Source organism: Pristis pectinata, chromosome 6 (assembly GCF_009764475.1).
Source record: "Pristis pectinata isolate sPriPec2 chromosome 6, sPriPec2.1.pri, whole genome shotgun sequence".
NCBI classification, from domain to species: Eukaryota; Metazoa; Chordata; class Chondrichthyes; order Rhinopristiformes; family Pristidae; genus Pristis; species Pristis pectinata.
This window is the reverse complement of record NC_067410.1, coordinates 106352173-106375418: the sequence shown is the minus strand read 5'-3', so window position 1 is coordinate 106375418 and position 23246 is coordinate 106352173. Positions and strand designations below refer to the sequence as shown.

Below are 23246 nucleotides of genomic sequence, written 5' to 3'. Positions count from 1 at the left end.
TAATTTATAGTAATTTTTATGTCTTGCACTGTACTGCTGCCACAAAACAACAAATTTCACGATATACGTATGTCAGTGATAATAAACCTGATTCTGATGTGCCTGTCATGCTGCTACAAGTAAATTTTCATTGCAACTGTGCACACTTGTGCATGTGACAATAAACTCGACTTTGACTTTAATTTCTGCACATCTCAGTATTAAATGACTGATCCCAGAGACTTTCTATTTATTTTCTCTGTTTCCCCCCCCCCCCCACCAACTTAAAAACTTGTTTCTCCTCTAACTTTCCTTATTTTTGACATAAAGTCACCAATGCTAAGACATTGGTCCTGTTTGTCTCTCTGGATCCATTGCACATTTGCAGCACAAAGATTCTAACTTTAGATTACCAGCATCTTTGAATAAGGAATTGGCAGGTATAAACTAACCCAACATATAACTGACATCCGTACTGCCTGGGGAGTTATATTCTCATTTTTCCCTGTCATATAGAAGGAGACCCTTCAGCCCATGGTGTTAATACTGACTCTCAGAGCAATCTCATCAACCCCATTCCCACCCCCCCACATGTAACTCCATCCTCTCTCATTTGCTCATTAATCCCCCTCCTAATTCTCCGACCACACACCTTTACTGTGGGTAATTTATGTCATCCAAAGACCGTTGCAAATTTCTACAGATGTACAGTGGAGAGCATTCTGACTGGTTGCATCACCGCCTGGTAAGAAGGTTCCAATGTGCAGAGGCTGCAGAGGGTTGTAGACTCAGCCAGCTCCATCACGTACACAAACTTCCCTGCCATCGAGGACATCTTCAAGAGGCGGTGCCTCAAGAAGGTGGCATCCATTGCTGAGGACCCTCACCACCCAGGACGTGCCCTCTTTTCGTTAATACCATCAGGAAGGAGGTACAGGAGCCTGAAGACCCACACTCAAAGGTTTTAGAAAGAGTTTCTTCCCCTCCACCATCAGATATCTGAACGGTCCATGAACCCATGAACACTACCTCATTATTCCTCTTTTGCACTATTTATTTATTTTTGTAACTTATAGTAATTTTTAACTTTTACTGTACTGAAAAACAACAAGTTTCACGACATATGTCAATGAAAATAAACCTGACTCTGATTTTGACCTACAAACCTGTACGTCTTTGGGATGTGGGAGGAAACTGGAGAACACAGAGGAAACCCAGGTGGTCACAGAAAGAACGTGAAAATGCCACAGAAACAGCAACCAAGGTCAGGATCAAACCCAGGTCACCAGAGCTGTAAGGCACTGACACTGACATCCATGCCATTGTGCTATATCTGGCTTTGCATAAACATCATTCTACTTCACTCGACGTCAACAATGCAATGGTAGATATTCAAAAGCCAATAAATTTAATTTTCGAATATCAACAGGGAAATGCTGAAAATACACAGCAAGTCAGGTGGCAGCTGTGAAGAGAACAATTGGGTTAATTTTTCAAGACAATGACCCTTCGTCAGAACAAATTGAATTCCCAGAGACACAAGAGACTGCCGATACTGGAATCTGGAGCAACAAGCAATCTGCTGGAGCAACTCAACGGGTCAGGCAGCATCTGTGGAGGGAAAGGAATTGTCGACATTGTCTACATCAGGACTGAGAATGGAGTGGGGGAATGGTCAGTATAAAGAGGAGAGGGGGACAGGTAAGACTGGGGCCAGAGGTGAACTGAGGAGGGGTGAAGGATGGCGGATAGATCGAGCGAGGTAGGGGAGGGGGAAGGGTGGGATTGGGAGACAAGAGGCAGGTGAATTATAGATGGAGGCAGAGAAATAAAAAGGCAGGCGGGGGGAGAGGGGGTGAAGGTGGCTGGAGGGCGGTGTGGGGACACAAAGGCGACCAGTGCTGGAACCTGATAAGTAAGGAAAGTGATGATGGGAACCATTAGGGGAGAGGTGTAGGGCAGATAGAACCAGATGGGGGAGGGGACACAGTAGGTGGGTGGTAGATGGATGGAACCGGGAAGGAGAGGGAGACAAGAATGGGTGATGGGGGGCGGGGTGGGGGCTGGAGGGGAGTTGCAGGAATGGGAACTAAAATGGGAGAGCTGGAGGAGGATTGGAAGGAGAGAGGAGGAAGGGTGGGGAGAAAACACAATGGAGATGAGGGTTACGTGAAACTGGAAAAGCCAATGTTCATACCACTGGGCTGTAGACTACCCAAGTGGAGTATGAGGTGATGTTCCTTTAGTTTACATTGGCCTCACCCTGACAGTGGAGGAGGTCAAGGACAGACAGGTCGGTGTGGGAGTGGGAAGGGGAATGCAATTGGGGGCTCGGGCAGAGCTCAGGTGCTCTGCCAATCAGTTACTCAGTCTGCACTCGGTCTTGCCAATGTAGAAGCCAATTTCATTCCCAGTTTCCCCGAAGTTTCTCAAAGAGCAGGCGTGTCATTCACAATTCACTTCGTGACCCACGTTGGCAATGCACCAGTTAAAAGAAAACTGTTTGAAATCACAGTGCATCTTCCTCAAACTTTCAAGTTTTATCCTAAATGCACTGGTGACATCCTGGCAGTGATTGAAAAACAGATGCTGGAAACCTGAAACAGAGTAAAAGGCAAGGCAGGGAGCAAATGTTGGGGTTTTTGGTTCATGTGATCAAAACTCTCTGATGAAAGGTCACTGATCTGGAATGTTACCTCTGCTGCCTGACCTGCCGTGTATTTCCATAGTCAGGGAGTCACATGGCACAGAAAAAGGCACTTTGACCGACCAAGTCCACAATGACATTGGGGGATATGGGCCAAGCGTGGGCAAGTGGTTTTAACATCGATGGACTTTCTTGGCCGGCATGGACGAGTTGGGCTGAAGGGCCTGTTTCCATGCTGTAGAACTCTAGAGTGCAACTCAGAAATAACCCAGGCTTCTGAGTGCAGTATTGAAAGGGTGTGCACGTTGGTGAGGTGGGGGGAAAGGTGTCATAATGGTGGTGACTGAATTTCAGTTTCATCAGAGTTGTCATTTGCACAGTCAGTGAGTGTAGATTATGCAGGAAATTCCACACGGAGCAAAATGTTTGTCTGTTTTCCTTGTTATTAATCTGCGAATAATTGGTTGCTAAGCAACATTAAAAAAAATCACTGGTGCTATTTCGAAGAAGAGCAGGCATAGTTTGATCAACCTTTGTGTCTCTAGCAACATCACCGTAATCTGGTCACCATCACCACAGTTACTACGGCAGACCCACCTCGAATGAATTCCCAGGCCGATACCCTCCTGAGTTTCAAAGAAAGCATTGAACCACACAGAATTCTTGCAGGCCTTACAGGGAGGATGTTTAGAACCAGTGTTCACAGTCTCAGAATAAAGGGTAGGCCCTTCAAGGCAGAAATAAGAAGAAATTTCTTCACCCAGAGTGTGGGGAACCTTTGGAATTCTTTACCCAAGGGACTCAGTTGCTGAATACATTCAAGACAGGGATTGGTAGACTTTTAGGTATGAAGAGGAGAGTGTTGCTGTGGTTAAAATTACCCATGACCTGTTGAACAATCATTATGCTTATTTTACATACGTTTAAGTTATATATAATTTATGTTAACAAGTTAATCTTAATTTATGTTTGCCTTCAAACTAAGCTAAAAAGCCAATCTTCATGGAATTTAAGTCCTGTGTATGTTTGCCGATGAGAACAATAACCTTGAACTTGAACAGTGAACAAAGGGCTAAATGTCCTGCTTAAACTTCTCTTTCCTATGTTCTTATGCTCTATTCTACATCACTTTCATGGGCTGTAATTCCCTTTTATAAAGGACCTAAGTGGAATTATTTGATGGTACAGAGATTCTCCTTCCAATCACTGAAACCATCAACCTGGCCATTGTCCCGCTTCTGCTGATGGGATCCTGCTGTGCAGAAATGGGATGCTTCCTTTCTTATGTCACAGCTGGTTGGCACATTTTAGGAAGCTCTAGGAGACACAGAACAGAATAAGAGGAACGGTTCCAGGTATGAGGAGCTTCAGTTAGAAGGCTTGAATGCAGAAAGTGGGAAAGAATTGAAACGTGCTGGAAATACTCAGGAGGTCAGGCACCAACTGTGGAGAGACACAGAGAGAGAAATACTCTGATTCTCTCTCCACAGCTGCTGCCCGACTTCCTGAGCACTTCTGAAATTTTCTGTCTTTATTTCAGGTTTCCTGCATCTGCAGTGTTTTGCTTTCCAGTCAAGGGTGACGCAAGGTTGAACTCTTTGGAGGAAAGGTCTGAGTGGAGGAGATTAACAAATGGTTCAAGAGGCAGCAGGCGTGGACTTAAAATTCTGGGCCAAAGAAACAAAGATGAAGAACGCACCTTTTTACTCAGAGTGTGAATTACGATTTGGAATTTGCTCTGGAAATTAAGAGCTTTCAATAGGGAATTGGACAGACGAAGAGAGAGAGGGTAATTTGCAGAGCTAGAGGAAAAGAGTGGGGGATTGCTCTGTTCAGAAGTGACGTGGATATGGTGGGCTGAATGGCCTCCTTCTATGCCTGAGCTATGATTCTGTGACCACTGTCTATGCTTGTAGTGAAATGATTTAGATGCTCTGTGGGATGTGTTGGAAGTGTGGAAATCACAATGTAATTCCATCATTTGTCAGGAATTGTTTCTAGCCAGTGAAGAATTGGCCTAGGATTCCATTCCAACAATTTGGGGACAATTGCTGGAAATGAGTCACAGGCCAGACTCCCAGCTAACACAGATGAGGAATTGTTCAGAACAAGCAGGACTCCCTTCCCTTTGGATGACTTTCCAACTCATTGAGGCCATTGACTAGCTTGCGGTAGCTCCCTAGGGGTAATGTTGAGCAAACATTTGAAGGTGTTGAAACTGATCAGTGGACCAGGCAGCATCTGTGGAATGTGGAGCTAACCTCTCTCTACAGATGCTGGGTGGTCTGCTGAGTGTTTCAGCATTTTCCCTTATTGATTTGACCAGATTATTACTGGACTAGTGAGTAGTATAGTGGTTAGCGTAATGCTATTACAGCGCCAGCAATCCAGGTTCATTTCTGGCTGCTGTCTGTAAGGAGTTTGTACGTTCTCCCCGTGTCTGCGTGGGTTTGCTCCGGGTGCTCCAGTTTCCCCCCACATTCCAAAGACGTACGGGTTAGGAAGTTGTGGGCATGCTGTGTTGGCGCCGGAAGCGTGGCAACGCTTGCAGGCTGCCCCCAAAACACTCTACACAAAAGATGCATTTCACTGTGTGTTTCGATGTACATGTGACTAAGAAAGATATCTCATCTTATCCTATCCAGAAGTCGGAACTAATCATCTGAAGGTATGAGTTTAAGCTCCTATTGTTGGAACTAAGACTTAGTTAACTATTTTAATAAATGTAGAATAGGAAGTTGTTGACAATGAAACTACCCAATGATTGCATTCAACATTTCTAATCTATGTTTGCTTCAATGGTTTGTCAGCAGTGTAACTGGAATTGGAATTGGTCACATGCACCGAGACACAGTGAAAAACTCTGTTTTTTACTATGAAAAACTTATTTTTGAAAAACTTATTTTTGAAAAGCTTAATACAATTATCATCTGGCACCATTTCGAACTAAAGTGAGAGGTGACATGTCGAATACTTATCACCCAACCACTATCAATAGAAGACATAATCTCATTGCTATCATATTGTTTGCTGTGTGTAAATTAGCTACATTTACCTCTATATCCACAGTAACCATGCTTCAGGAAAGTATTTAATTGGTTGTTGTGTATAATTTGTGTTTAAGTTGTGCTTTTCTTGTGAATGCTGCTTATCTGATGCTATGTGCCTGTGATGCTGCTGCAAGTAAGTTTTTCATTGCACCTTGCATGTACTTGTGCAGATGACAATAAACTCGACTTTCACTTTGACTTTTTAGAAGGCCTGAGTTAACAAGGACTATGACATACAAACAAGCAACAGGAGGAGGCCCCTTGAACATGCTCCACCCTTTAATAAGATTCCCGCAGTAACCCTAACCCCCCTGTTTATTAAAAGTCTATCTGCCTCTGCCTTAACAATATGTAGACTCTGCTTCCATCTCCCTTCAGGGAGAGAGTTCCAAAGATACGGGAGCCCCTGAGAGAAAAAGATATATTGAGACATTCGGCCTACTGAGTCTGCACGGACCATCATGAGCTTATTTAGCCAGTCCTGCGTTATGTCAATCCAGATGAAGTCTCTTGATCCGAAACATCAACTGCCCATTTCCGTCCACAGATGCTGCCCGACCCACTGAGTTCCTCCAACAGTTTGTTTTTTGCCCACATTCCAGCATCTGTTGTCTCTTCTGTCTCCTTCATTAATCCTGTATTATTCTACCACTAACCTACACACTTGGGGCAATTAACAGTAGCCAACTAACAAATCAACCTGCACAGTTTTAGGTCAAATGATCTTTAAACAGTAACCCTTAGTTCTAGACTTCTTTGCGATTTCATTCACCCTGTCAAAATCCCTCAGGATTATATCTACAAATTCTTATTATTTATTTCTGTTCCTTTCTTACGTAATGTTGATGAAATGATAAAGGCCTGGCTGATAGAATGTTCAACATGTGCTCAGGCTATCTTAAGGATGATCCAAATGGCTCTTGGATAAGAGGGTCATAGAGCAGAGTGTCACAGAGTCATAGAACAACACAGCACGTTACAGGCCCTTTAACCCAATGAGTCTGTGCCGATCGCGGTGCCCAACCAGCTAGTCCCAATTTCCTGCGTCTGGCCCATATCCCTCTAAGACCCGTCCCTCCATGTATCTATCCAAGTGTTTCTCATACACTACTGTACCTGCCTTAACCACTTCCTCTGGCAGCTCGTTCCACATACTCACCACCCTCTGTGTGAAAAAGCTGCCCCTCAGTTCCTTTTTAAATCTTTCCCCTCTTAACCCTAAATCTATGCCCCCTAATTTTGGTCTCCCCTTCCCTGGGGTAAAGACTGTTACCATCCACTTATCTATACCTCTCATAATTTTAAATACTTCTGTAAGATTGCCCCTCATTAAGGAATAAAGACCTCGCCTGGTAGACAGTGACATGGTATCTATGCTTGAAAACTCCAGGTTTTATACAGAGACTCGGCTACCTCACCGGATCCAATTTTTAAGTCCTATTTTCCAATCAGCTTTTGAAAATGCTTTCCTGCTGGGATCCAGCCAGTTCTGTCGATTCTATCCCATAATAGTGTGGGGTTCTGGCTGATGCTCAAAAACTTTCTGGCTTGCTTCTGCTTTCTGCAGGGATCCCACTGTTAGGGAGTCTCCTTCCTCCCAATCAAGTGGTGAATCCCACTTCCCTTTCCTAAACCTGGCTACCTTCACCTCTTCATCTTCTAACTTAAGACGAGCACCAAAGAAAGCATCCTACCCTGATGCATCACAGCTTGGTACGGCAACTGCTCTGTCCAAGACCACAAGAAACTGCAGAGTTGTGAACGTAGTTCAATCTGTCACTTCATTGTCTCCGTCCACATTTCCTGCTGCCTCGGGAAAGCAGCCGACATGATCAAGGACTCCTCCCACCCCGGTCATTCTCTCTTCTCCCCTCTCCCATTGGGAGGAAGATACAAAAACTTGAGAACACATACCACCAGGCTCAAAGACAGCTTCTATTCCACTGTTATAAGATCCTTGAATGGACCTCTTGTACAATAAAGATGAACTCTTGATCTCTCAATCTACCTCGTCATGGCCTTGTCTACCTGCCCTCACACTATATTCTGCATCCTGTTGTTTTACCTTCTGTACACCTCAATGTACCTATGTATGGAATGAACTGTCTGGATGGCATGCAAACAAAATTTTTTCACTGTATCGCAATAATAAACCAATTTGTAGAACACCTTTTACGTGGTCAAGATCTCCCCATTCCTAGCCCAACGTTCATCAGGCCAAATTTGACACCAAGTTGTAAAATTTATCAGGCCAGCTTAGCTAATGCTTGGTGAGAGGTGGGTTTTGAGGAGGGTGTTATAAGGAGACAGCACAATAGCTCCACTGCCTCACAGCACCAGAGACCTGGGTTCAAGCAGATGGTCCGACGGTGTCATTTATTGCATCCGGTGCTCCCAGTGCGGCCTCCTGTACATCGGTGAGACCCGGTGCACATTGGGTGACCGCTTCATTGAGCACCTTCGCTCTGGCTGCCACAACAGCCAGGATCTCCCGGTGGCCACCCACATACTGACATGTCTGTCCATGGCCTCCTCTACTGTCACGTTGAGGCCAGACGCAGGTTGGAGGAACAACACGTCATATTCAGCCTTGGGAGTCTCCAACCTGATGGCCTCAACATCGATTTCTCTAACTTCCGGTAACCCGACCCCTTCTTTTTCTTCTCCCCCCCAACTCCTTTGTCTTCCCTTATTCCTGTGGCTCCCTTCCCCCACCTTGATGACCTGCCCATCTCCTCTCCTCCCCTCCCCCATCCTTTATTCCACGGTCCACTGCCCTCTCCTACCGGATTCCTTCTTCTTCAGCCCTTTCCCTCCTCTACCTATCACCTCTCAGCTTATTACATCTTCTCCCTCCCCCACCCACCTACCTTCTCCCTCTCACCTGGACTCAACTATCACCTGAACTCACCTGTCCCCTGCCTGCATGTGCTCCTCTCCCTCCCCCCACCTTCTTATTCTGACTTTCCGGTCCTGATGAAGAGTCTCAGCCCGAAATGTCGACTGTTTATTTCCCTCCATGGATGGTGCCTGACCTGCTGAGTTCCTCCAGCACTTTTTGTGTATTGCTCCAGATTCCAGCATCTGCAGAATTTCTTGTGTCTTCAATCCTGACCTCGGGTGGTGTCTGTGTGGAGTTTGCACGCCCTCCCTGTGGCTCTCTAGGTTTCCTCTGGATGCTCTGGCTTCCTCCCATATTCCAAAGATGTGCGGGTTTGTAGGTTAATTGGCCACTGTAAATTGTCCCTCGTGTATGGGTGAATGTTAGAATCTGGGGGAGTTGAGGGCAATGTCGCAAGAATAAAATAATGGGATTAATGTAGGATTAGTGCAAATGATTGGTTGCTGGTCGGTGCAGACTTGGTGGGCCGAAGGGCCTGTTTCTTTGCTGTATCTCCCTGTGACTCTGACGTGTGAGAGGTGAGTAGGTTTATGGAAAGAATGATACACTGGGTTGTGCTCAAGTGATACACTTTGGGAGATCGAATTTGAAGGCTGAATACAAGGTTAATGGCAGGACTCTTAGCAGCGTGGAGGAACAGAGGGATCTTGGGTTCAACGTCCATAGATCCCTCAAGGTTGCCGCACAGGTTGATAAGGTTGTTAATGAGGCGTATGGAGTGTTGGCCTTCATTAGTCGGAGTACTGAGTTCAAGAGCTGTGAAATGATGTTGCAGCTCTATAGAACTCTGGTCAGACCACACTTGGAGTATTGTGTTCATTTCTGGTCGCCTCATTATAGGAAAGATGTGGAAGCTTTATATAGGGTGCAGAGGGGATTTACCAGGATGCTGCCTGGATTGGACAGCATGTCTTATGAGGATAGGTTGAGTGAGCTAGGGCTTTTCTCTTTGGAGAGAAGGAGGATGAGAGGTGACTTAATAGAGGTGTACAAGATAATAAGAGGCATAGATTGAGTGAACAGTCAGAGACTTTTTCCCAGGGCGACAATGGCTAACATGAGGGGACATCATTTTAAGGTGATTGGAGGAAGGTATAAGGGGGATGTCAGGGGTAAGTTTTTCACACAGAGAGTGGTGGGTGGGTGGAACGCACTGCCTGAAGAGGATGTGGGGGCAGATACATTAGGGACATTTAAGAGAGTCTTAGGGATGTGAATGATAGAAAGATGGGGGACTATGTGGGAGGGAAGGGTTAGATAGATCTTAGAGCAGGATAAAATGTCGGCACAACATTGTGGGCCGAAGGGCCTGTACTGTGCTGTAGTGTTCTATTTTGTAATTCCGAAGGTTAAGGATTTGTGGGCTGTAACAGCCAGTGATGAGAAAATTAAGTTCAAGGACATGCAGGAGAACAGAAGCAGAGGAAAGAAGATATGTTGAGGGATCGTAGGGCTGGAGGAGATCACTGAGACAGGGAGTGATATGACCATGAAAGGATTTGAAAATAAAGATTAAAATTTTCATGTTTTAGAATTTTTAATCCGTGGCTTAACTGAGAGCTGGTGTAGGTCAATTGAACCCAGGGATGACGTGAACATGGTGGTGTGAGTTAGGGCCTGGAAATGGAAGCTCCATGATCACTTGTTGTCATCAGCTGTGAGGCTACAACTGCAGATGATTCAGCTGGTGAAGGAGTTGTTACCATCAAACCCAGTCATATGCTTCCTCACCCAATCAGACAAGGAGTTTTGGCAGGGTCCCAACAGCACAAAAATCATACAAAAAAAGTGGCAGAAGGCCAAAAGACTTATCAACTTTCCTGCAGTCAGTCTAAAAAGCACTCAGCCTATCTTTCCATTTCTCTCTCTCTCTCTCTCTATCTATCTATCCATCCATCCATCTATCTATCCATCTATCTGTCTGTCTATCTATCAGTCTATCTGTCTGTCTGTCTGTCTATCTACCTATCTGTCTATCTGTCTCTGTCTGTCTATCTATATATCTATCTATCTATCTATCCGTCTATCTGTCTCTGTCTATCTATCTATCTATCTATCTATCTGTCTGTCTATCTATCTATCAGTCTATCTGTCTGTCTATCTATCTATCTATCTATCTATCTATCTATCTATCTATCTATCTATCTATCTATCTGTCTATCTATCAGTCTATCTGTCTGTCTATCTATCTATCTATCTATCTATCTATCTATCTATCTATCTATCTATCTATCTATCTATCTATCTATCTATCTATCTATCTATCTATCTATCTATCTATCTATCTATCTATCTATCTATCTATCTATCTATCTCTCACACACCTTGAGCCACAGAGGTACATTGAAGTCTTTCTGTTACCAATTAGATTAAGATCAGGGTGGACGCTTCCAGGCACCTCTGGCCTCTGAGTCAGGAGACCCGGCTACAGGTCCCACTCCAAAGACATCAGCAAGTTATCCAGTGACCGCATTCCAGAAGCTTTTGATTGTTTTTGAAGTGTTTGGTGATATCCTGATCTCAAGACAATTGGCATAAAAATGGAAACTTTTCTTTAATGCGGACTCTGCGACACTGCTGCCTGGGGCGGGGCAGGGGTACTTTGGGGAGGAAGATAAATTCCCTGTTACTGTTGCTGGAAAAAAATTACTCTGGTCTTTATTGTGTGAAATGTGGTTGAAAAGGATGAAATGTTAACATTTACCAAGCAATCTGTGCATTCCTGATTATAATGAATCCTCCACTAACAGTCACAACTTCAGTTGCCAATCATTTTAACTCTTGAGTCCCCTCTCTGTTTCTCTCTGTCTTAAAGACTTCCCTCAAAACCCACAGCTATGATCTGTCTTATTATCCCCTTCACTGGCCCATTGTCAAATTTTGTTTGCTGATGCTCCCAAAGTGTCTTGGGACAATTTATACCTGAAAGAACTTCAGAGACAGGAATAGGAGTAGGCCAATGACAACCTCAAGCTGCTCTGCCATTCAAAACTATGGCGATTGATCCAATCTTGTCCTAGACACCACTTTCCAACTCTCTCTCCACATACCCACCAACTCCATTGCAGTTCAAATGTCTAACAAAGGCACTGGCTATCTGAAATGTATTATTGCAAGCACCTACAGTCTTAAGTCTTTCATTAGAGAAACAAAGGACTGCAGATGCTGGAATGTGGATGAAAAACACGATGATGCTGGAGGAACTCAGCAGGCCGGGCAGCATCCGTGGAGAAAAGCAGGTGGTCAACATTTCGGGTCAGGACCCTTCTTCAGGACCTTTTCCTGAAGAATGGTCCTGATCCAAAACGTTGACCGCCTGCTTTTCTCCACAGATGTTGCCTGGCCTGCTGAGTTAGGTCTTTCATTCTTTGGGATACATATATAGCAGTGCAGCACAGGAACAGGCCCTTCGGCCCACGATGTCTGTGCTGACCATGACGCCAATTTAAACTAATCCCATCTGCCTGGACACAATCCATATTCCTCCATTCCCTGCACATTGCTGTGCCTGTCTAAATGCCTCTTAAACGCCACTATCATATCTGCTTCCACCAGCTCCCCAGGCAGTCCGTTCCAGGCACTCACCACTCTGTGTGTGTATAAAATACTTGCCCTGTAAATCACCTTCAAACTTATCCCCTCTCACCTTAAATCTCTGGCCTCTAGTATACCCTGGGAAAAGCACTCTGACTATCCACCAAGGATCTTGGGGATAAAAGAACACTCTGTCCCTCAACTTGTCAATAAACTAGGTCCCACCTCATCTGTACCTCAACCCTGTTCATCCTTTTTTTTTGGCCTTATCTTGAGGTCTTGAGTGGAAGAAGCAAATGGCACTTGGGGTCACATCGATATTCCAGGTTTCCCACTCCTTTCCCAGTGGTGGGTAGCAAGTCAATGGGCGTCAGTCAGCCCCCAAGTACGTCAGTCAGAAGACCGCTAATATCTCGGCAATGAGTAACAGCAGGAAGATTGTCAACTGATGCCTCAATAGTCAGGATGGTCTCTATCTGACACTCGCTTCCAATGGACATTTGGGGGATGACTGAATAGAACATAGAATATAGAACACTACAGCACAGTACAGGTCCTTCAGCCCACAATGTTGTGCCGACATTTTAACCTGCTCTAAGATCTATCTAACCCTTCCCTCCCACATAGCCCCCTATTTTTCTATCATTCATGTGTCTATGTAAGATTCTCTTAAACGTCCCTAATGTATCTGCCCCCACAATCTCTGCCGGCAGTGCGTTCCACACACCCACCACTCTCTGTGTAAAAGACTGACCCCTGACATCCCACTTATATCTTCCTCCAAGCACCTTAAAATTATGTCCCCTCGTGTTAGCCATTGTTGCCCTGGGAAAAAGTCTCTGACTGTTCACTCGATCTATGCCTCTCATCATCTTGTGCACCTCTATCAAGTCACCTCTCATCCTCCTTCTCTCCAAAGAGAAAGGCCCTAGCTCGCTCAACCTAAGCAGCAATCAGAAACAGGACCTCTCTCTGCCACTGACCCCATTAGCCCCAGCTGAAGTCAATTCTTGGACCTCTGCCTGAGACTTGAAGCATCCTTGTTAGGGGACCCGAGGGGCAACTTCTTCCACACAGAGGGCAGTGAGTATGTGGAATGTGCTGCCGGGAGAAGTGGGAGAGGCAGAGACAGGTACGATTACAACATTTAAAAGACATTTGGACAAGTACATGGATAGGAAAGGTTTTGTGGGATATGGGTCAAAGGCAGGCAAATGGGACTAACTCAAGTAGGCACCTTAGTTAGCGTGGATTTTGGGCCAAAGGCTCTGTTCCCATGCCGTGAAACTCTAAGATTGGAGGGCAGTGAAAGTGATGGGTGAGACATGATTAATAAGGTTAAAGTGGGGTGGGGTGCACAATGAGGATATCATAGTTTTACTGGTTAGTTAGGTCAATAACCTACTGATCGTTTGGCTTAATAGTTCACAAGGTTAGTTGGTTCAATTAGCCTGCTGTTTTAATGGGTCAATGGGTTGCTAGACAGTTAGGTCAATTATCTACTGGTTAGTCGGATGAAGGGCCTACTGGTTGGTTGGGTCAATAATACTACGTGATCACCTCCTGCTGTTACAGAGCAGTCAGAGTTCCCATCTCTTCCAAGGTCACCCTGGTGGGAGAGTGGTCCAAATGGCTCCTTGCTGGACTCTGCTGAGTTCCACTGGACTCCTGCCGATCAGAGGCATAGGCGGAGGTAACAAGGCTGATCAGCCTTGGGAGTACTGACCGGAGAGAACAAGCTGAAGGGATGGAGCAGGAGGGAGGGCAGCAAGGAAAGAGAAAAGAAAATGACAAACAAAAACGCCCGTATAGTCTAACACTAGTAACACTGGAAAGCAAGCAGCCTATTTTGTTTTAGCGAATAACCTCATAGCAATCTACAGTGGAATAATTCTATTGCAAGGCAGTGTTGTATAGTTCGAGTGAGCTTACCATGGGTTGCAGTGGAGCTCCAGGTATCATGGCATTGGCTAATTGCATCTGCTGGGCCAGCATCGCCATGTTCTTCTGCTGTATCAGGTTATTCCTTCCATTTATCTCCAGTTGTGTTTTTAAATGGGGTGGTGGGTGAAGGTACTTGCAGTTCTCTCTGGAGCAGCGACCCTGGAACGGAGGGAGGCGGAACAAAACACATTTAGGACCCAAGTGACCGCAGTTTGAAATCCAAACGCACAGCACAACTGAATAACAGGGTGCTTATTGATTATTTTATCTATAGATTGCTGGCTGGTATTTTGCAGAGAAAATCAGCCTCAGTTTACAAACCCGTCCCTCGCCTCATGCAGGGTTAAGATTAGGCCAAGTCCTGATCTTGGTTGGCTGCATCTCAGTTCGTAACTGGGTCAAGTTTTTGTGATGGACTCCATGGTCCCAGTTCATCCCTTACTTTGGGCTGGAGTTCACCTTCAATCCCACCACCCCTCAGTAAGATTGGAGTCTCAGAGGACTGCTGGCTTTTTAGGGCGGCACGGTAGTGTAGTGGTCAGCGTGAGGCTATTACGGCGCCCGTGACCCGGGTTCAATTCCGGCCGCTGTCTGTAAGGAGTTTGTACGTTCTCCCTGTGTCTGCGTGGGTTTCCTCCGGGTGCTCCGGTTTCCTCCCACATTCCAAAGACGTACGGGTTAGGAAGTTGTGGGCATGCTATGCTGGTGCTGGAAGCGTGGCGACACTTGCGGGTTGCCCCCAGAACACTCTATGCAAAAGGTGCATTTCACTGTGTGTTTCGATGTACATGTGACTAATAAAGAAATCTTATCTTATCTGACTTTAAATAAATACAATTCATAATATTTACAAGGCTATGTTTCACTGAGAATGCCCCAATTTCTTTTTGAACCAAAATGAACTAGAGACAGGAACAGGTCATTCAGCTACTCCACCATGCAATGGAATCATGGCTACTGTTGGTCTCAAGTCCATGTTCCTTCCCTCAGGACCCTCCCTTGGGATCCAGCACTAAGGACCCTCACCAACCAGGACATGGCCTCTTCTCATTACTACCATCAGGGAGGAGGTACAGGAGCCTGAAGACCCACAGTCAGCGATTTAGGAACAACTTCTTCCCCTCCACCATCAGATTTCTGAACGGTCCATGAACCCATGAACACTACCTCGTTATTCCTTTTTTTTGCACTATTTATTTATTTTGTAATTTATTGTAATTTTGTCTTGCTGCTGCTGCAAAACAACAAATTTCACAACATATAAGTCAGTGATAATAAATCTGATTCTGAGTTTCTAACTCCCTTGGCTCATTGAGTAGCCAAAAATCTACTCAACAGGCTCAATCATCGAACGTCCACAGGCTCTGGACTGGAGAATACCAACGATTCACAACTCCCTGCTTCAAGAATGCCTGTTTGTTCTGGATTCTCCAGCCTCTACAGGAGATAGAACACAGAACAGTACAGCACAGGAACAGGCCCTTTGGCCCACCATGCCTGTGCTGACCAAGATGCTAATCTAACTAATCCCATCTGCCTGCACACGGTCTGTATCCCTCTATTCCCTGCCCGTTCAAGGGTCTGTCTAAACGTCTCTTAAACATTGCTATTGTATCAGCTTCTACTACCTCCCCTGATAGCACATTCCAGGCACCCACCACTCTCTGCGTAAAAAACTTGCCTTGCAAATCTCCTTCGAACTTTCCCCCTCTCAACTTAAACCCATGCCCTCTAATATTTGTTATTTCCACTCTGGAGCAAAGGGTGCTGACAATCCCTCTCAGAACCGTGTACGTCTCAATGGGATTAATTGGAGGGTAGTTATTTTGTGTTGTACGCACCGACAGGAGAAGACCCTTCCTCATTTGACGACATTTAGCATTTGCTGGTCATATTACTGGAATGGTAGGTGGGGTAAACCCTGGGAATAGTCATTAATATCATCTCAGTGTTCTTCAACCTTTTCAATATGTTTTGTGACATTTGTATATAACTTAAATCCAACAACAACTTGCATTTATATGGCACCTTTAATAAAATAAATAGTGTGCAAGGTGCCTATTTATTCAGACAAGATTTGATCCCTAGTTCCAAAGCGAAATGCAAGGGCAATTGACCAAATGCTTGAGTGAGCCAGTAGATGTTGCGGACAGTCTTGAAGTAGATGTTGGGGAGAGTCTTGAAGGAGGAGAGAGATGCAGAGCGACAGAGGAAGGTGAGAAAGGGAATCCCAGAGCTGATGGTCTGGACAGTGTAGACACGGCCGCCGATGATGCAGGGAATCAGAGCTGAACAAAAGGCCTGACCTGGAGGATGATGGGGACCTTGCAAAGCCTTCAGGCTGCAAGAGGTGACAAAGCCTGCCAGGGGATCCGCATCTGCTGACTCCCTGGCCATTAACAGTACAATCTGAAAACTAAAGATGTTATAAACTTGAGAGCAAAATATGGAACTTACACTGTCTGGGATCACACATCAGGAATCTCAGTGTGGAGAACTCTGTATCCCAGAGGGAATTTTCTTCTTAAATTTCTCCTCATCTTTGTTTACAAAATTACTTAATGTCATAGAAGATATTTCCATGTGAAAATAGGTACACAGTTCATGCAGATACAGGCAAAGGATCTAGGTGGCTAAAGAAAACACAATCATACGTTGAGATGATATTAATGACTAATCCCAGGGTTTATGTCACCTACAGTTCCATTGAGCAACTTCATCCTAATATACACCGAGTAAAGATGTTCTCTCATACATTTGTGTCTAGGGAGGTTCAAGTAGAGGCTGCCATTACACGATAGTCTTCCTCTGTTGTCTTATTGTAGCATCTACTTCAGTGGGAAACATCTGCTCATGGTTCTCTCCCTCTGTTGGATGAACAGTGGGGTTTGGGTAGAGCACTGGGTCCCCTTCACCAAGCTAATGGGGCTTTCCAGTCTCAGTGGGGACACAAGAGACTGTGGATACTGGAATTTGGAGCAACACACAAAATGCTGGAGGAACTCCAGCAGGTCAGGCAGCATCTGTGGAGGGAAATGGACAGTCGACGTTTTGGGTCGAGAAGTCCAGATGAAGTGTCTCGACCCGAAATGTTGACTGTCCACTTCCCTCCACAGATGCTGAGTTCCTCCAGCATTTATGTGTTGTTTCCAACCTCAGTTTTTAATTCAATGACTTCAGCTAACCCTCTTTCTTTTTGTAACTAGTTCTGCTGTAGGTCATCCATCTGTACATAGAACATAGAACAATACAGCACAGTACAGGACCTTTAGCCCACGATGTTTTGCTGACCTATATAAACCCAGCTGGTTAGGCCGCATGTAGAGTATTGTGTGCAGTTCTGGTCACCTCACGAAAGGAAGGATGTTGAGGCTTTAGGGAGGATGCAGAGGAGGTTTTCTAGGATGCTGCCTGGATTAGAGGGCACGTGCTATCAGGAGAGGCTGGACAAACTTGGGCTCTTTTCTCTGGAGCGGTGGAGGCTGAGGGGTGATCTGTTGGAAGTGTATAAAATTATGAGGGGCATAGATAGGGTGGACAAGCAATATCTTTTTTCCCATTATTGAGAGATCCAATACCAGAGGGATTGCATTCAGTGAGAGGGGGTAGGTTCAGAACAGACGTGAGGGGTAATTTTTTTACTGAGAGAGTGGTGGATACCTGGAATGCGTTGCCTGATAGGGTGGTGGAGGCAAATTCATTGGGGGCTTTTAAGAGGGGTTTGGATGGGCACATGAATGAGAGGAAAATGGAGGGATATGCGCATTCTGTAGGTAGGAGGGAATAGCTATGTTGGCACAACATTGAGGACCAAAAGGCCTGTTCTGTGCTGTACTGTTCTATATTCTTTCTATGTTCTATGTACCCTACGATCAATCTAACCCTTCCCTCTTGCACATCCCATAACCCTGCATTTTTCTTACATCCATGTGCCTATCCAAGAGTTTTTTAAATGTTCCTGTTGTACCAGCCTCTACCACCACCCCCGGCAGTGCATTCCAGGCACCCACCACTCTCTGTGTAAAAAACCTACCTCTGACATCTCCCCTAAACTCTCCTCCTCTGACCTTAAATGGATGTCCTCTGGTATTAGCCTTTGCCGCCCTGAGAAACAGGGCTGGCTGTCCACTCGATCTATGCCTCTCATAATCTTACACACCTCTATCAAGTCGCCTCTCATCCTCTGTTGCTTCAAAGAGCATCTGTAATGTTGGCTCAGTTTTTCTCTCTCCACTGCACAGCCTGACCTGCCGGGCACTTCTTACAGCTCTGTCTTTCACAGCTTCGTCCATGATCTCTTTCTCTTCCTACCTGTCCTCATCAACCTGGTGACTTCATCTAATCCTTAACCCCAGCCAATCCTGCTTCACCTATCAGAGATGGGTGAGAGATTGCCCAATCTATTGGTATTGGTATTGGTTTATTATTGTCACTTGTACCGAGGTACAGTGAAAATCTTGTCATACAGATTAACTCATTACACAGTGCATTGAGGTAGTACAGGGTAAAAAACAATAACAGGATGGCAGAGTCCCCCCCAGCCTCTCTGTAACTGAAAAACCAATTTACTTTCTCTCTTTCTCAGTACTGGCGAAGGGTTTCTGACTTGAAGCATTAACTCAGCTTCTCTTTCCACAATCGCTGCTTTCGGTCTTCTAATATTAATCGACAGTGCGTGTCCTTCAGCACGTACACTGTGTTATCAAACCACTGGAGATGACCTACTACCCACCCCACTCTCTCACCCTGGGGGACCCTGTGATTCAGTGCTCAAACAACTCCTGTGTGCTCTATCATCAGGTCCCTGATCAACAAGTGAGATCGAGAGTCATATCTGGGAGACGTGAATGGCAGCAAACCAACACAGATCCACCCCTTGTCACTACGGATCACAGTCAATGGTCCTTGTGCGATGCAGTCCTTGAGTCTATCATGCCTTAGTCATTTGTTCTGACAAGCTTCACCCCCAGTGGCGTGAAGGAAGGGCAGGCAAACTCTTGTCAATTTTTCACAGAGCTGCAACCTTTGCTGAAAAGGTCAGTGATTTCATGACTCTGTCAAAAAAAATGTGGGCACACTGATACATTAAATGTTTGGATCAAACGTTCCCACAGTTTAATCTAAGATCATTAGTACAGTTTAAGGTCCTTCAGCTGATCTAGTCTCATCTTTTTCTTTAGGATGGAATAGTCAACTTGCATTAACTTTGAAATGATATGTGAAATTTAGGCTATAAAGTGAAAAATATTTTATCGCATTAGTTGTGAGAATAATGTGAGAGAGATTAAATATTATCCAAGATGAAACCTAATCAATAGTCGATTGTCCAAAATGAGTTTTGGGGCCTTGTGATTACTTAAATAAAAGATTTTCATCTTATATGTTAATAAATACAATCAGAATTGCATGTAAGGAGACAATTTGTACGCAGAAAGCTCCCTCCAATGTAATGTTTCTTGAAAGATGAACTGTGGTCCAGACAGCAGAACAAGTTCCTCTATTCTTTTTGCAAATGTATTTTCAGTTTGGCATCTACATTCAAATGTGGTGCCTCCCAATGTTTCCTTAGGTACTGAGGAGGTTCAGTTTGTCACCGAACGCTCTAACAAACCTCCACAGATGTACTGCTGAAAGTATCCCGACTGGTTGCATCATGATCTGGTATGGCAATTCGAATATGCAGGAATGTAAAAAGTGGTGGACTCAGCCCAATACATCACGGGCACATCCCTCCCCACCATCGGTAGTATCTACAGGAGGTGCTGCCTCAAGAAGGCAACATCCATCATCCAAGATTCCCACCATCCGGGCCATGCCATCTTCTCACAGCTACCATCAGGCAGGAGGTACAGAAGCCTGAAGTCTCACACCACCAGGTTCAGGAACAGCTACTTTCCTTCAACCATTTGGTTCTTGAACCAACCGGCACAACCCTAATCACTACCTATGGCCAGCAACACTATGACCACTTTGACCTCTTGGCACTACAATGGACTCTATTTGTTCTAATTGTGTTCTTTCTTTTAAGAATCTTGTATAATTTGTGTTGTTAATTTATGTTTTTTTTGTGACTGCTGCTTATATGACGCTATGTGCTGCGGCAAGCAAGTTTCTCATTGCACCTGTGCACACATGTACTTGTACATGTGGCAATAAATTCAACTTTGATTTTTGAATTTGACCCTTCCTTGGTGCAGTAATCCCACAGTGTGGCTCCCTCTACATCACCCCTCCCTCAGTGCGGCACTCCCTCTACATCACCCCTCCCTCACTGTGACACTCCCTCTGCATCACCGCTCCCTCAGTGCAGCACTCCCTCTGCATCAGCCCTCCCTCGGTGCAGCACTCCCTCTGCATCAGCCCTCCCACAAGGTGGCTTTCCTTCAGTACTGTTTAAGGGCACCAGCCCAGGTTAAAATGACCTCTGTGTGGCATTGCACCACTGTATCAGGACATACAAGGGACTGCAGATGCTGGAATCTGGAGCAACAAACAATCTGCTGGAAGAACTCAGCGGGTCGAGCAGCATCTGTGGGGGCAGAGGAATTGTCTACGTTTCGGGTCAAAACCCTGTATCAGTCTATACAGCATGGAAACAGGCCCTTTGGCCCAACTGCTGATAAGTTACTTACTTGAGCGAGTCCCATTTGCCTGCATTTGGCCCATGTCTCTCTCAACTTTTCCTATCCATGAACCTATCTAAATGTCTTTTCTCTGTTGTAATTGTACCTGCCTCTACCACCTCCTCTGGCAGCTCGTTCCATATACCTACCGCTCTCTGTGCGAAAATCTTGCAATTAAGGTCTCCTTTTTCCTCTCTCACCGTAAACCTTCGCCCTCTAGATTTGGACTCCCCTGAGCTCATTCCATACACCGAGCAGATTGTTTGTTACGATTGTATCAGGCTTAGGTTGCTGTGCTCAAGTCTTTGGCGTGGGTCTCGAATCCACAGACTTCAGAGGTGGAAGAGTTGCCTACTTAATTATAGCTGACACTCAAGAAAACATTTGGAAGCCACTGGACCGGAAATGACTTTGCCTCAGTGAAGGGAACCAAACGAACAGAACAGGAACCGTACTAAAGGGTTCAAGACCACAGCACTATCAGAATGATAGAGTGACACTACAAAAGGGGACTGTAAAATGCTTGTCTGCTGTTGACTCATTCACAGCTTCTCTACTCTGCAAAAGACTCCACTGAAATCCCACGCTACCTTCCTTCTTTTAGTTTTTTTCCATTTGATAATCATTTTCTTTTAAACCAGCTGTCAAGCATCTGATAACTTTCGCCCACGTGGATTTTACCACGAATTAGAATTCTGAAGCAGACATTTCCACACGGGAACTGATGACCTGAGAACTGTTTGCACAGTATCGAGTCACCTGGCTCTCCCCTCGTCCTGCACTGTTCACCACTGACGGATCAGGGAATCAGGCAGAATCAATGTGAAGCATTGTTATCAGTGAGCGATTGTCAACATCACCAATTGATGGAAACATTCTCTGAAACGATTCTCTCAAGTGTTTACACTTGTCAAAGGAAATCTTAACCAACTCACCAGCCAAGATTCCCAAAGGAAAGGGTGGGAATTACAGGGGATGAGATACAATGCTGGCTTTACAGGCGAAGTACTTTTCCTCTCCATAGACCTCAATGAGGCGAGGTGGGCAGGAGATACTCAGCATGAGTGTAAACCTACCATTGTATCTGATCATCTCAGTTTTCTAATGGATGCATTCGGTTAAGACTACGTTGTTAAATTCCCAATTATCCAATTGCTTTCTCGTTCCTTTTATTTCAATTCTTGTCATGGGATGTGGTAATTCCGGCATTCATTGCACATCCCTGACTGTTCCTGAATTGAGGACACAGTTAAGAGTCAACCACATTGGTGGGTCTGGAGTTACATATAGGCCAGACCAGGTAAAGATGGCGGATTTCACCGAGTCGTACAACAGGGAAACAGGTCCTTCGGCCCAACTCACCCATGCTGACCAACTTGCCCTCCTAAGCTGGTCCCATTTGCCCACATTTGGCCCATATCCCTCTAAACCTTTCCTATCTATGTACTTGTCCAAAGGTATTTTAAGTGTTTGTAATGTACCCGCCTCTACCACCTCCTCTGGCAGCTCGTTTCATATACCCACCGCCCTCTGTGTGAGAAAGTTGCCCCTCAGGACCCCTTTCCCCCTCACCTTAAATCCATGCCCTCTAGTTTTAGAGTCCCTTACCCTGGGGAGAAGACTGTGACACATTACTCTATCTATGCTCCTCATAATTTTATAAACTTCCATGAGGTCACCCCTCAGCCTCCTTCACTCCAGGGAGAACGATCTCAGCCTATCCAGTCTCTCCTGGTAGCTCAAACCCTCCAGTCCAGGCACTATTCCTGTGAACCTTTTCTGCACCCTCCCTCGCTGAATTACATTCTTCCTCGAAAGGCATTAAAGAACCCCATTTGTTTTCCTTTAAGAAGGAAGACACCCACGTGGTCACAGGGAGAACATGCAAACTCCACAGAGACAGCAACAGAATTAGGATTGAACCCAGGTTGCTGGAGCGATGAGGCAGCATCTCTTCTTGCTGTGCCATTGTGCTCCGCTGTGTATCTCAACAAAACTCCTGCCTCTTTGTCACATTCTGTCCATATTGCTGCTTTCTTATGATATTTGCTACAGCAGAGATTTATCCCTTTTCATCAAGCATTCATTTCATACGAAGTCCATTTTATATCTCCCCACATTCCCATCAATTCTCCCAGTTTCTACCCCTCACCTACACTCTAGTAGTAATGTACAGTGTCTAATTAACCTCCCGTCTTGCATGTCTTTGGGATGTGGGAGGAAACTGGAGCACAGGGGGGAATCCCATGTTATACCATTCACTGTGAAAGTCCTACCCTCATAAGTCTTCCCAAAATGCAACATCTTTAAGCCAGAGGGTGGCGACTCGTTGCAAGCTGCTCTCTACAGATTTACTCATTTTCCCTACTATAATCGTTCTACACTTTTACCTCAATGCACTCTGTACTAACTCAATGTAACTGCACTGTGTGATGAATTGACCTGTATGATCGGTATGCAAGACAAGTTTTTCGCTGTACCTCGGTACAAGTGACAATAATAAACCAATACCAATACCACTCAGCACCTGAGGTCAGGATTATTGAATGGTCCCCTCGTACAATAAA

General features: G+C 45.2%; 1 protein-coding gene across 14 annotated transcripts in view; it reads right to left on the bottom strand.

Moving 5' to 3' along the window:
* The window catches only part of mbnl1 (muscleblind-like splicing regulator 1), a 414821-nt gene that overhangs the window by 94243 nt on the left and 297332 nt on the right, over window positions 1–23246 (bottom strand). For all 14 annotated transcript variants that reach the window (XM_052018920.1, XM_052018919.1, XM_052018927.1 and 11 more), the window contains one exon: window positions 14045–14215. In XM_052018920.1, the coding sequence (XP_051874880.1) occupies window positions 14045–14215 (171 nt within the window). The remainder of the gene's footprint in view (window positions 1–14044; window positions 14216–23246) is intronic.